The sequence below is a fragment of the Oncorhynchus keta genome, chromosome 14, assembly GCF_023373465.1.
Source record: "Oncorhynchus keta strain PuntledgeMale-10-30-2019 chromosome 14, Oket_V2, whole genome shotgun sequence".
In the NCBI taxonomy this organism is placed as follows: Eukaryota; Metazoa; Chordata; class Actinopteri; order Salmoniformes; family Salmonidae; genus Oncorhynchus; species Oncorhynchus keta.
Genome location: NC_068434.1, coordinates 17,579,566 through 17,594,249, shown reverse-complemented (window position 1 = coordinate 17,594,249; position 14,684 = coordinate 17,579,566). Strand labels below are relative to the sequence as shown.

The 14,684-nt window shown below is 41.7% G+C and overlaps 1 protein-coding gene across 1 annotated transcript in view; it reads left to right on the top strand.

Moving 5' to 3' along the window:
• Nucleotides 1–14,684, top strand: part of LOC118373294 (EGF-like repeat and discoidin I-like domain-containing protein 3) — a 217,172-nt gene that overhangs the window by 40,144 nt on the left and 162,344 nt on the right. The window contains exon 2 of the mRNA XM_052461215.1: nt 1,247–1,276. Within this exon, the coding sequence (XP_052317175.1) occupies nt 1,247–1,276 (30 nt within the window). The remainder of the gene's footprint in view (nt 1–1,246; nt 1,277–14,684) is intronic.

Below are 14,684 nucleotides of genomic sequence, written 5' to 3'. Positions count from 1 at the left end.
TTTATAGTTACCCTTTAGTAGTATTATACCATTAAAGCCTTTATAGTTACCCTTTAGTAGTATCATACCATTAAAGCCTTTATAGTTACCCTTTAGTAGTATCATACCATTAAAGCCTTTATAGTTACCCTTTAGTAGTATCATACCATTAAAGCCTTTATAGTTACCCTTTAGTAGTATCATACCATTAAAGCCTTTATAGTTACCCTTTAGTAGTATCATACCATTAAAGCCTTTATAGTTACCCTTTAGTAGTATCATACCATTAAAGCCTTTATAGTTACCCTTTAGTAGTATCATACCATTAAAGCCTTTATAGTTACCCTTTAGTAGTATTATACCATTAAAGCCTTTATAGTTACCCTTTAGTAGTATCATACCATTAAAGCCTTTATAGTTACCCTTTAGTAGTATTATACCATTAAAGCCTTTATAGTTACCCTTTAGTAGTATTATACCATTAAAGCCTTTATAGTTACCCTTTAGTAGTATCATACCATTAAAGCCTTTATAGTTACCCTTTAGTAGTATTATACCATTAAAGCCTTTATAGTTACCCTTTAGTAGTATCATACCATTAAAGCCTTTATAGTTACCCTTTAGTAGTATCATACCATTAAAGCCTTTATAGTTACCCTTTAGTAGTATTATACCATTAAAGCCTTTATAGTTACCCTTTAGTAGTATTATACCATTAAAGCCTTTATAGTTACCCTTTAGTAGTATCATGCCATTAAAGCCTTTATAGTTACCCTTTAGTAGTATCATACCATTAAAGCCTTTATAGTTACCCTTTAGTAGTATCATACCATTAAAGCCTTTATAGTTACCCTTTAGTAGTATCATACCATTAAAGCCTTTATAGTTACCCTTTAGTAGTATTATACCATTAAAGCCTTTATAGTTACCCTTTAGTAGTATCATACCATTAAAGCCTTTATAGTTACCCTTTAGTAGTATCATACCATTAAAGCCTTTATAGTTACCCTTTAGTAGTATCATACCATTAAAGCCTTTATAGTTACCCTTTAGTAGTATCATACCATTAAATCCTTTATAATTACCCTTTAGTAGTATCATACCATTAAAACCTTTATAGTTACCCTTTAGTAGTATCATACCATTAAAGCCTTTATAATTACCCTTTAGTAGTATTATTTGAAAATCTAACAATAAAGTAACTGCTCTCTCTTTTTCTCCCCCCTTGCTCCCCTCTTCCCTTCCTCCCCTCCCTCTGTCTCTACAGCAGTAGATGGTGTGGAGCTGACTTCAGCAGGTGGGGTATTTCTACAATTGGTAACTTGTGTTCCCCTCATTTTTATGTGTGTGCGTGTGTTCTACCCATCATCAGTACAATCATAATATGACATTTCCTGTATCCCTTCAACCACTCTCCCACTCTCTAACCTTCTCAAACACACACACTTAGATGTATAAGTACACACACACACACACACACACACACACACACACACACACACACACACACACACACACACACACACACACACACACACACACACACACACACACACACACACACACACACACACACACACACACGCCTGTGACTGCTGTGGCTCCTGCTGCATTGACTGATTGATTGATTGATTGATTGATTGATTGATTCATTGATTGATTGATTGATTGATCAAGCCCAGTCAGTATCACTTTGCTTGACTGATCTCCATGTGTCTCTCTTTTTTTGTTGTTAAGTTTTCTTTTAACTTTTTTACTAATGATGTTTACGTGATGCTTTTAGTTCCTTTCTCTCTTTGAACAAACATACAACCCTTGCCTAATACTCCCCAAACTCTAAACAAGCATTGAACCAATCGGAGACTTGTGTTGTTCTCCCTTGCAACAGAGAATTTCACAGAACAAAAGTTTACCATTGATCGACAACATAGATTCCCCAAGTTTGAGAACTCAAAACCACTTTGGTCCAGAACACTGCCAAACATCCAACCAAGTCCACAATATTTGATCGCGCAAATATGAATGAAAGAATGAAACTCATTGAAGTAAGCTTATAATTGAGTGATATATAATTCGTGTCAAGACGGTAGGAGTGATTATTCAATTAGATTATTCCTTTTTTGAGAATGCTCTTCTATAAAAAAGCCTCAATAAGCATTCTACACATTCTTCTTACTTGAGAATAGCCATATGAGTCAGGGTAGTTAGTGAGTGGAAAACATTCCATCCCTGTATGAGCTCTGTACCAGGCTGTATCACAACCGGCTTTGATTGGGAGTCCCATAGGGCGGCTCACAATTGGCCCAGCGTCGTCCGGGTTTGGCCAGTGTAGGCCGTCATTGTAAATAAGAATTTGTTCTTAACTGACTTGCCTAGTTAAATAAAGGTTAAATAAAACATTTAAATAAAATGTAAAAACTCTGGTTAGTGTGCCTCCATAAGCATTTCTGTGATATTGTCCTCATGCTTCTTCAAGCAGCTGGCTGATGTTATTTGATGCACTTATTATTAGCATATGGTGTATAACAGGATGGATTGCTGGTGTACCTTGTCCATAGACTGGTTACATGGTAAGGAAAACAATGTGTAATTTTGTCATTTGGGTAACTGTCCCTTTAGGATCAGCACAGTGGTTTAGTATAAAAGCCCCCCAATGCATCTTCTGCTGCCTCAGAAAGCATGTTTGGCAATCACATGCTATTTCCAGTTACCTTGAAAGAGGAAAAGAAATGTAACAGAAGAAGCTTTTTATAAACTCTGTATGTATTAAATGGAACTGAAATGTTATTTATTGCAGTTTTAGACTTGTCAAATACAGAAAATCCCAGAGTTGAGAGGTCTCTATGAATGTTGTCTGGTTGTTAGTGTTTCTAGTTGGTAATGGGAATACTTTGGGTATACTTTGGGTATCTCCTTGGTGTCAATAGTCTGGAAAGATGAGCCTACGTAAAGTAGGGGTTGCAAAATAGGGGAAGAGATTTGGGAAGAGATGTTTGATCTACCGATTCCATGGCACATGGTTTATGAATTGATGCGCAAAACAACGACAGATTGAAAACTTTTTTACTTAAATTATTATACAAAATTCTTTCAACCAATAGAATGTTATTTACATGGGGGATCCAACCTACCCAGCTCTGTAGATTTAGTTGCGAAGAGGCAGAATTATAAGGTCATTTGTCCATATGTGGCTTGTTTTTGGTCACAGGTCCAGGAATGGCTGAATAATTGCAATATTTATCTGGAGCTAACCCTGAAAAGTCATAGTCAATCGATTAATGATGTCATAATACTTTTAGCCCCCCAAAAATATTTTCAATTTACAATCTGTAGAAACAGTGAGAATAAAGGTTCAGAACTTTTGTGAACCATCACATCACAGTTGAACAAATATATGGCAATTAGAAATCCAATATGGATGGTGTTAAGAGATTTGACATCAATTTTATGTTATTTTAATGGACAAAAAATATGCTTTTCTTTTGAAAACGAGGACATTTCTAGGTGACACCTAACTTTTGAACGGTAGTGTATGTATGTACAGTTGAAGTCGGAAGTTTACATACACTTAGGTTGGAGTCATTAAAAGTGATTTTTCAAGCACTCCACATTTCTTGTTAACAAACTATAGTTTTGGCAAGTCAATTAGGATGTCTACTTTGTGCATGACACAAGTAATTTCTCCAACACTTGTTTACAGACAGATCATTTCACTTATAATTCAGACTACGGATTGCAAATGCACATGTGGACAAAGATCATACTTTTGTAGAAATGTCCTCTGGTCTGAAGAAACAAAAATAGAACTGTTTGGCTATAATGACCATCGTTATGTTTGTTGGAAAAAGGGGGAGGCTTGCAAGCCGAAGTACACCATCTCAAACGTGAAGCACAGGGGTGGCAGCATCAATTTGTGGGGGTGCTTTGCTGCAGGAGGGTCTGTTGCACTTCACAAAGTAGATGGCATAACGAGGGGGGGGAAATTATGTGGATATATTGAAGCAACATCTCAAGACATCAGTCAGGGAGTTAAATCTTGGTCGCAAACGGGACTTCCAAATGGACAATGACCCCAAGCATACTTCCAAAGTTGTGGCAAAATGGCTCAAGGACTGGAGTGGCCATCACAAAGCACTGACCTCAATCCTATAGAAACCTGTGGGCAGAACTGAAAAAGTGTATGCGAGCAAGGAGGCCTACAAACCTGACTCAGTTACACCAGCTCTGTCAGGAGGAATGGGCCAAACTTCACCCAACCTATTGTGGGAGGCTTGTGGAAGGCTACCTGAAACGTTTGCCCCAAGTTAACAATTTAAAGGCAATGCTAGCAAATACTAACTGAGTGTATGTAAACTTCTGACCCACTGGGAATGTGATGAAAGAAATAAAAGCTGAAATAAATGATTGTCTCTACTATTATTCTGACATTTCACATTCTTAAAATAAATTGGTGATCCTAACTGACCTAAAACAGGGAATGTTTACTTGGATTAAATGTCAGGAATTGTGAAAAATTGAGTTTAAATGTATTTGGCTAAGGTGTATGTAAACTTCCGACTTCAACTGTATATATAGTTATATTTATGTATGTATATACAGTATTTGCAAGAAATATATGGGGCTTTGGAAGTAATGCAGACACTTACATTGATGGAAGCTACAATCTATCTGCAATTTTACAGCTGATCTAACCCTGAAAAAATCTAATAAAAGTAGGGATCAATTCCATTTCACTCTCAGTCAGTTTTAGTTGGACATTAAATTGTTATATGTGACTGAATTCCTGAATCCATTAATTTAGATGGATTTGACCATAACTCTGACATATTCAGCTGTGGTCAACACCCTGCATTGCTGGCACTATAGACAACAGCATTCATATCTCCATGCTCACTTCTGTTTTAGATGGTTACAGTGAGGTCAGAATCATGTGTTGCTATGGTAGAATTTTCTTCTTTGTTATTCAAGTATATAGATTAACCTAATCTGGAACTTTTCACATTTCTGAAATGTTTTTTGATCCTTTAATAATAATGCCTCTGTTTATTTCATAGCAAAGTTGATTTTCTTCATGTGACATTCCATATCACGTGCCCATTTGAGCATGTGAATGTAGGTGTTTAAAAACAATATGCAAGGCAAAACACATGTAGTATCATGTTATGTCGTTTCAGTTACTCACAAATGTGTACACACACTCAGGAAAGCACAAACACAAGCACGCGTACACACACACAGACAGTACACAAAATTAAAACATGACTGGTGCTATTATACTTTGTTGTTTCACTAAGTAACTCATATTTTGTAATTACAGGTTTGAAAGTAACCTGTGAATTACCATGTTAATAATTCATCCAAAAATCTGACCTTGTTACAAGGTGCCACTGCCATCAAATGAACATGTCATTCCAGGGTTATAGAGGGGGTATGTCAGTGTGAAATCAATGGAACATCTCTCATCAGTCATATCAGCTGAAAAGCTGCCTGACATCCAGGCAACACAGCCTTAAACCAGGCAACACAGCCTTCAACCAGGCAATACAGCCTTCATCCAGGCAACACAGCCTTCATCCAGGCAACACAGCCACCATCCAGGCAACACAGCCATCATCCAGGCAATACAGCCTTCATCCAGGCAACACAGCCTTCATCCAGGCAACACAGCCATCATCCAGGCAACACAGCCTTCATCCAGGCAACACAGCCTTCATCCAGGCAACACAGCCATCATCCAGGCAACACAGCCATCATCCAGGCAACACAGCCATCATCCAGGCAATACAGCCTTCATCCAGGCAACACAGCCATCATCCAGGCAACACAGCCTTCATCCAGGCAACACAGCCATCATCCAGGCAACACAGCCATCATCCAGGCAACACAGCCATCATCCAGGCAATACAGCCTTCATCCAGGCAACACAGCCATCATCAAGGCAACATAGCCTTCATCCAGGCAACACAGCCATCATCCAGGCAACACAGCCATCATCCAGGCAATACAGCCTTCATCCAGGCAACACAGCCATCATCCAGGCAATACAGCCTTCATCCAGGCAACACAGCCATCATCCAGGCAATACAGCCATGATCCAGGCAACACACCATCATCCAGGCAACACACCATCATCCAGGCAACACAGCCATCATCCAGGCAGCACAGCCTTCGTCCAGGCAACACAGCCATCATCCAGGCAACACAGCCTTCATCCAGGCAACACAGCCATCATCCAGGCAACACAGCCTTAATCCAGGCAACACAGCCATCATCCAGGCAACACAGCCTTCATCCAGGCAACACAGCCATCATCCAGGCAATACAGCCATCATCCAGGCAACACAGCCATCATCCAGGCAACACAGCCTTCATCCAGGCAACACAGCCATCATCCAGGCAATACAGCCTTCATCCAGGCAATACAGCCTTCAACCAGGCAACACAGCCATCATCCAGGCAACACAGCCTTCATCCAGGCAATACAGCCTTCAACCAGGCAACACAGCCATCATCAAGGCAACATAGCCTTCATCCAGGCAACACAGCCATCATCCAGGCAATACAGCCTTCATCCAGGCAATACAGCCTTCAACCAGGCAACACAGCCATCATCAAGGCAACATAGCCTTCATCCAGACAACACAGCCATCATCCAGGCAACACAGCCATCATCCAGGCAATACAGCCTTCATCCAGGCAACACAGCCTTCATCCAGGCAATACAGCCATCATCCAGGCAACACACCATCATCCAGGCAACACAGCCATCATCCAGGCAACACAGCCTTCGTCCAGGCAACACAGCCATCATCCAGGCAACACAGCCTTCATCCAGGCAACACAGCCATCATCCAGGCAACACAGCCTTAATCCAGGCAACACAGCCATCATCCAGGCAACACAGCCTTCATCCAGGCAACACAGCCATCATCCAGGCAATACAGCCATCATCCAGGCAACACAGCCATCATCCAGGCAACACAGCCTTCGTCCAGGCAGCACAGCCTTCGTCCAGGCAACACAGCCATCATCCAGGCAACACAGCCTTCATCCAGGCAACACAGCCATCATCCAGGCAACACAGCCTTAATCCAGGCAACACAGCCATCATCCAGGCAACACAGCCTTCATCCAGGCAACACAGCCATCATCCAGGCAATACAGCCATCATCCAGGCAACACAGCCATCATCCAGGCAACACAGCCTTCATCCAGGCAACACAGCCATCATCCAGGCAATACAGCCTTCATCCAGGCAATACAGCCTTCAACCAGGCAACACAGCCATCATCCAGGCAACACAGCCTTCATCCAGGCAATACAGCCTTCAACCAGGCAACACAGCCATCATCAAGGCAACATAGCCTTCATCCAGGCAACACAGCCATCATCCAGGCAATACAGCCTTCATCCAGGCAATACAGCCTTCAACCAGGCAACACAGCCATCATCAAGGCAACATAGCCTTCATCCAGACAACACAGCCATCATCCAGGCAACACAGCCATCATCCAGGCAATACAGCCTTCATCCAGGCAACACAGCCTTCATCCAGGCAATACAGCCATCATCCAGGCAACACACCATCATCCAGGCAACACAGCCATCATCCAGGCAACACAGCCTTCGTCCAGGCAACACAGCCATCATCCAGGCAACACAGCCTTCATCCAGGCAACACAGCCATCATCCAGGCAACACAGCCTTAATCCAGGCAACACAGCCATCATCCAGGCAACACAGCCTTCATCCAGGCAACACAGCCATCATCCAGGCAATACAGCCATCATCCAGGCAACACAGCCATCATCCAGGCAACACAGCCTTCGTCCAGGCAACACAGCCTTCATCCAGGCAATACAGCCATCATCCAGGCAACACAGCCATCATCCAGGCAACACAGCCTTCATCCAGGCAACACAGCCATCATCAAGGCAACATAGCCTTCATCCAGGCAACACAGCCATCATCCAGGCAATACAGCCTTCATCCAGGCAATACAGCCTTCAACCAGGCAACACAGCCATCATCAAGGCAACATAGCCTTCATCCAGGCAACACAGCCATCATCCAGGCAACACAGCCATCATCCAGGCAATACAGCCTTCATCCAGGCAACACAGCCATCATCCAGGCAATACAGCCTTCATCCAGGCAACACACCATCATCCAGGCAACACAGCCATCATCCAGGCAACACAGCCTTCGTCCAGGCAACACAGCCATCATCCAGGCAACACAGCCTTCATCCAGGCAACACAGCCATCATCCAGGCAACACAGCCTTAATCCAGGCAACACAGCCATCATCCAGGCAACACAGCCTTCATCCAGGCAACACAGCCATCATCCAGGCAATACAGCCATCATCCAGGCAACACAGCCATCATCCAGGCAACACAGCCTTCGTCCAGGCAACACAGCCTTCATCCAGGCAATACAGCCATCATCCAGGCAACACAGCCATCATCCAGGCAACACAGCCTTCATCCAGGCAACACAGCCTTCATCCAGGCAACACAGCCTTCATCCAGGCAACACAGCCTTCATCCAGGCAACACAGCCATCGTCCAGGCAACACAGCCTTCATCCAGGCAACACAGCCATCATCCAGGCATCACAACCTTCATCCAGGAAACACAGCCTTCATTTGAATATGTTCCCTAACACCAGTCATGGCAAACCACACAGTAATCAGCCAATGTTTGCTGTTTGATAGGGTCAGGTGTTACAAGCTTTAGTTGTGTGAATATATCCATGTGGAAAGAATCCTGTACTTGTAAAAAACTAAATGTGCATGTTTGACTCCAGAGTGAAATAAAAACGGTGCAAATGTAAATACCAGTCAAAAGTTTGGATACACCTACTCATTTCAGGCTTTTTCTTTATTTTTACTATTTTCTACATTGAAGACGTCAACACTGTGAAATAACACATATGGAATCATGTAGTAACCAAAAAAGTCTTAAACAAATCAAAACATTATATTTGAGATTCTTCAAAGTAGCATCGCTTTGCCTTGATGACAGCTTTGCACACTCTTCTCTCAACCAGCTTCATGAGGTAGTCACCGGGAATACATTTCAATTAACAGATGTGCCTTGTGAAAAGTATGTTTGTGAAATTTCTTTTAGCCAATCAGTTGTGTTGTGACAAGATAGGGGTGGTATACAGAAGATAGCATTATTTGGTAAAATAACCATTCCATATTATGGTAAGAACAGTTCAAATAAGCATAGAGAAACAACAGTCCATCATTACTTTAAGACATGAAGGTCAGTCAATCCCGAACATTTCATGAACTTTGAAAGTTTCTTCAAGTGCAGTCTCAAAAACCATCAAGCGCTGTGATGAAACTGGCTCTCATGAGGACCGCCACAGGAAAGGAAGACCCAGAGTTACCTCTGCTGCAGAGGATAAGTTCATTAAAGTTACCAGCCTCAGAAATTGCAGCCCAAATAAGTGCTTCACTGAGTTCAAGTAACAGACACATCTCAAAATCAACTGTTCAGAGGAGATTGCATGAAACAGACCTTAATGGTAGAATTGCTGCAAAGAAACAACTACTAAAGGACACCAATAATAAGAAGAGAGTTGTTTGGGTCAAGAAACACGAGCAATGGACATTAGACAGGTGGAAATCAGTCCTTTGGTCTGATGAGTCCAAATTTGAGATGTTTGGTTCCAACTGCCATGTCTTTTTGAGATGCAGAAGAGGAGGTGTAAAGGTGTGGGAGTTCTTTGCTGGTGACACTGCCAGTGATTTATTTAGAATTCAAGAGACACTTGAATTCTGCAGCAATACGCCATCCCATTCGGCAGCAATACACCATCCCGTCTGGTTTGCGCTTAGTGTACTATCATTTGTTTTTCAACAGGACCATCACCCAACACACCTTCAGGCTGTGTAAGGGCTATTTGACCAAGAATGAGAGCGATGGAGTGCTGCATCAGATGACCTGGCCTCCACAATCACTCAACCGCAACCCAATTGAGATGGTTTGGAATGAGTTGGACCACAGAGTGAGTGAAAAGCAGCCTTCAAGTGCTCAGCATATGTGGGAACTCCTTCAAGACTAGTGGAAAAGCATTCCAGGTGAAGCTGGTTGAGAGAATGCCAAAAGTGTGCTAATCTGTCATCAAGGCAAAAGGTGGCTACTTTGAAGAATCTAAAATATATTTTGATATTGGTTACTACATGATTCCTTATGTGTTATTTCATAGTTTTGATGTCTTCACAATTATTATACAATGTAGAAAATGGTATAAATAAAGAAAAACCCTTGAATGAGTAGGTGTGTCCATACTTTTGACTGGTACTGTATATGTATCGCAGAATTGGGGAGAAACATTATTTTGTAATGCTAAAGTTGAAATCTGAAGCAGTGCTTAATAAAACGAAGTGTGACACATTTGTATAGCATTCGCCGACAGCTTCCGGAATTATCTTTAATTTTGTGAACATCAGGACATACAGTATCTGTTACGTACGCCTCTTGGAGGAGGGAACGCAACACCCCACTACATCTCAACTCCCCGTGGAGTGAAAAAAGTATGTGATCGTAGGTGCGGGAAGGATGACAGAGGCAGAGAAAAATACCATTTACAGGGAATTTATTATTTCTAAACACGGTAATGTGGGGAAAAGGGTATGGACGGAACCAAAGCAAAGAAAGTCAAAGTTAAGGAATCCTCTCTCTAGAGGACTTACCTAGTGTGCATAGACAGATTTAATACTACGGGTTATGTATGCCCGCAGGCACGCTCCCAAGGTGCATTCCCCTTCCCCCCCTGGGAACAAATGAAACCGAATAATTTACCAATATTTACGTGAACAATTTCATTAACCAATAACACTAAGTCCTATTGGCATACACATACCTATGAAGGAGCGGCTACAAAATAATATCATCAAAACTTTTACTGACCGCCACAACAACCAACACAGGACATAAAAAGAAGCTCTCCTCCCTGAGGGAGGAACACTGGCTTTTATCAAGTTGGTAATTGAAGAGACAGCTATACAAGCGGGAGGGGTCAGAGCTCCAATCAGCGATGGGGTCGACCAATCAGCTGCTTAGGAATCCAGGAAGCCATTTCCTGAAATACATACATATACAAACCCACAACAACACAGAAACTGGGGAACGTAACAGTATCTCTTCTCTTTATTGGATACGAAATACACATCATTTTTAATTACTGCAATACCCGTTTGCTCTCTACTGGTTTTAATTAACGATGAATTTGATATGCATTTTTAATATGTGGTAAGGGAGCATTCATTATTTCGCTTGTGAGGGCCTTATTAATCCCCATAAACTTGTTTAATATATTAATAATGTACTGTGCATTCTGCAAGTATTCAGAGCCCTTGACTTTTTCCACAGTTTGTTACGTTACAGCCATATTCTAAAATGCATGACATCGTTTTTCACCCTCATCAATACTTTCAGTACTTTGTTGAAGCACCTTTGGTAGCGATTACAGCCTTGAGTCTTCTTGGGTATGAAGCTACAAGCTTGGCACAACTGTATATGGGAGTTTCTTCCATTCTTCTCTGCAGATCCTCTCAAGGTCTGTCAGGTTGGATAGGGAGCATCACTGCACAGCTATTTTCAGGTCTCTCCAGCGATTTTTGACCGAGTTCAAATCCAAGCTCTGGCTGGGCCACTCAAGGACATTCAGTGGCTTGTCCCAAAGCCACTCCTGTGTTGTCTTGGCTGTGTGATTATGGTCATAGCCCTGTTAGAAGGTCAGCCTTCACCCCAGTGTGAGGCTCTGGAGCAGGTTTTCATCAAGGATCTCTCTGTACTTTGCTCCGTTCATCTTTCCCTCGATCCTGACTAGTCTCCCAGTCCCTGCCACTGAATAACATCCCCACAGTATGATGCTGCCACCACCATGCTTCACCGTAGGGATGGTGCCAGGTTTCCTCCAGATGAGACGCTTAGCATTCAGGCCAAATAGTTCAATCTTGGTTTCATCAGACCAGAGAATCTTGTTTGTCATGGTCTGAGAATCCTTTAGGTGCCTTTTGGCAAAATTTAAGCGGGCTGTCATGTACCCTTTTACTGCTTCTGTCTGGCTACTCTACCGTACAATTCCTTCAACATCATGGCTTGGTTTCTGCTCTGACATGCACTTTCAACTGTGGGACCTTATATAGACAGGTGTATGCCTTTCCAAATCATGACCAGGTAATTGAATTTAAAACAGGTGGATTCCAATCAGGTTGAAGAAACATCTCAATGATGACCAATGGAAACAGGATGCTTCTAAGCTCATTTCCGAGTCTCATAGCAAAGGGTCTGAATACTTACAGTATATAAATAAGTTATTTCTGTTTTATATTTTTAATAAGTTTGAAAGAAAAGTCTAAAATCCTGTTTTTGCTATGTGATTACGGGGTATTGTGTGTAGATTGATGAGGGGGGAAAGGGTATTTTGTCCATTTTAGAATAATTATGTAACGCAACAAAATATGGAAAAATGGAAGGGGTCTGAATACTTTCTGAATGCACTGTATCTACGGCTCTTTTTGTAAACTGGGGTGGAGTTGCAGGTTTAATGGGCACTGGTTGGCCATTATGTAACACAAGACTGGACTTTCTGTGTAACATAGCACTTTATATAATGGCCATGCTGCATTTCTGTGCTCTACTCTTAGACCTGGACCACTCAGACATTGACATGCTAAAAGCTCCTCACAATTCCGGTACATTCAGCATGAGATCTTGCACAGTGCAAGCTTCTTTACAGTATGCATAATGGTGCTCCTAAAGTAGCCAATTCCCTTCTCTTTCAATCTGCATACAATAATCTCTATGATTCCACTGTGATGTTTGAAAAAAGATACTAAGTGAAAAGCTTGGCACAGCTTTTTCGTCCTCTTATTAGTTCAAGTGTGCGAGTAATACCTTATACGCACTAATGCTAATTTAGCCTTATTGCAGATTTGACCACTTAATGGCAGTATGATCTCCATTCAGTCTAATACACTATTTAAATCATGTTACTGATGTTGAACAGATCACTCTTTCACACATAATTATGTGCTGCTTTATTTCCAATGCCTGACGTGTCAGAAGCAGTGCTGACATATGAGGCTTGGCCCTTATTATTAATGAACTGTTAGGAAAGAAGCCATGGTTGTGTTCTGCACAGTGGTGCTTAAGAGGAGTCAGCTGGGGCTTTTTCTGCTAATATTAAGATCTCTATTGGGGTAACCTTGTATGGGATCACATTCCCTGTATATATTGGATGAAAGGAAATGGAAAACACCATGACCTTTTAACTTCCTCTATGCCTCTCTTTGTTGTAGCTTTTCCTCCCGTACTTTCTTCCTTTTGAGAAATGTGCTTGACAGATCTCGATGTAGTCATATGAGCTTGACTGGTTAACAAAACTCTTTATGGAATGAAGCACAGGCTTTCTTTCATTCCATTACGAGCTGGGCATTCATGACTTTTCCAGATTCACAGAATGTCCAATGCGTGATAAGGGCCTATGCATTGTCAATAATAAGTGAATCAGTCAATGCCTGACTGTATTATGGAGAGACTTATGCCAGCGAACTTTCGTTGACCAGCCTGGTGCGGCGACTCTTCTCCTGGAGCAGTCTTCGTCTGATTGGCTCAGGCCTAATTAGGTTTGATTTGCTCACATGGTCAGAACAGGAAGAACTTTCTTCCAAGGTCCCCTCTGCTACTGTTGTGACATTTCCATGTTCTGACTGGTCTTTCTTTCTCTTCCTCTTCTGTCAACGTCTTGAATGGTGTATTTTGTTTTGACCTCCCTGGGAGATATATTTGACATGCCGGAGTCTTAGGCAGGTCTTACGTCTTTGATGTGCCTTTTATACTTTCTGACTTTGCAAGTGCATTCGTCTGTCATTGACAAATGTCAATGTGTCTGATCCATTTCGTCATGGCATGGTGCAAGGACATGTACAGATAGAAAGGTAAAGAGGAAAGGACTTACTAAAAGCATCCCAGGATGTGTCCTGCTGAGAAGGCTACTGTCCGTTATTGTGGACCCATGCCAGTTGCTATCAGAGAGCACTGGGAAGGGTGGGCTGAAGAAGCAGTGTCAAATAAAAGGAAGTGACATAATCAGGCCAATGTTAGAGCCCTGTGCCGTCTCACTAAGTATACATTTAGAGCAGAGGCTCTGAATTGGAACTTCCTAATTTACCACCCATGAATGCATGCACGTGGAAAATACACCCAATTTAAAGGACTGAGGGTTCACAATGTGTTACAAATTACATTTGATTGCATAATCTATAAACTATTTTATGTATATCTTTACTGTACTTTTTTGGCCTTTTCAGACCATACATTTTCCCATTGTTGTGTAAAACAGACTTGAATAAAGAGCAATGGTAATGTCATCTTTCTGTAGACACTAACTCTGCCACATGAAATACATTTTGTTTTTGTAGGGTTTTTGGCTAAATGCAGAAAATAAGGTACAGTGGGGCAAAAAAGTATTTAGTCAGCCACCAATTGTGCAAGTTCTCCCACTTAAAAAGATGAGAGAGGCCTGTAATTTTCATCATAGGTACACTTCAACTATGACAGACAAAATGAGACAAAAAAAATGCAGAAAATCACATTGTAGGATTTTTAATGAATTTATTTGCAAATTATGGTGGAAAATAAGTATTTGGTCCATAACAAACAAGCAAGATTTCTGGCTCTC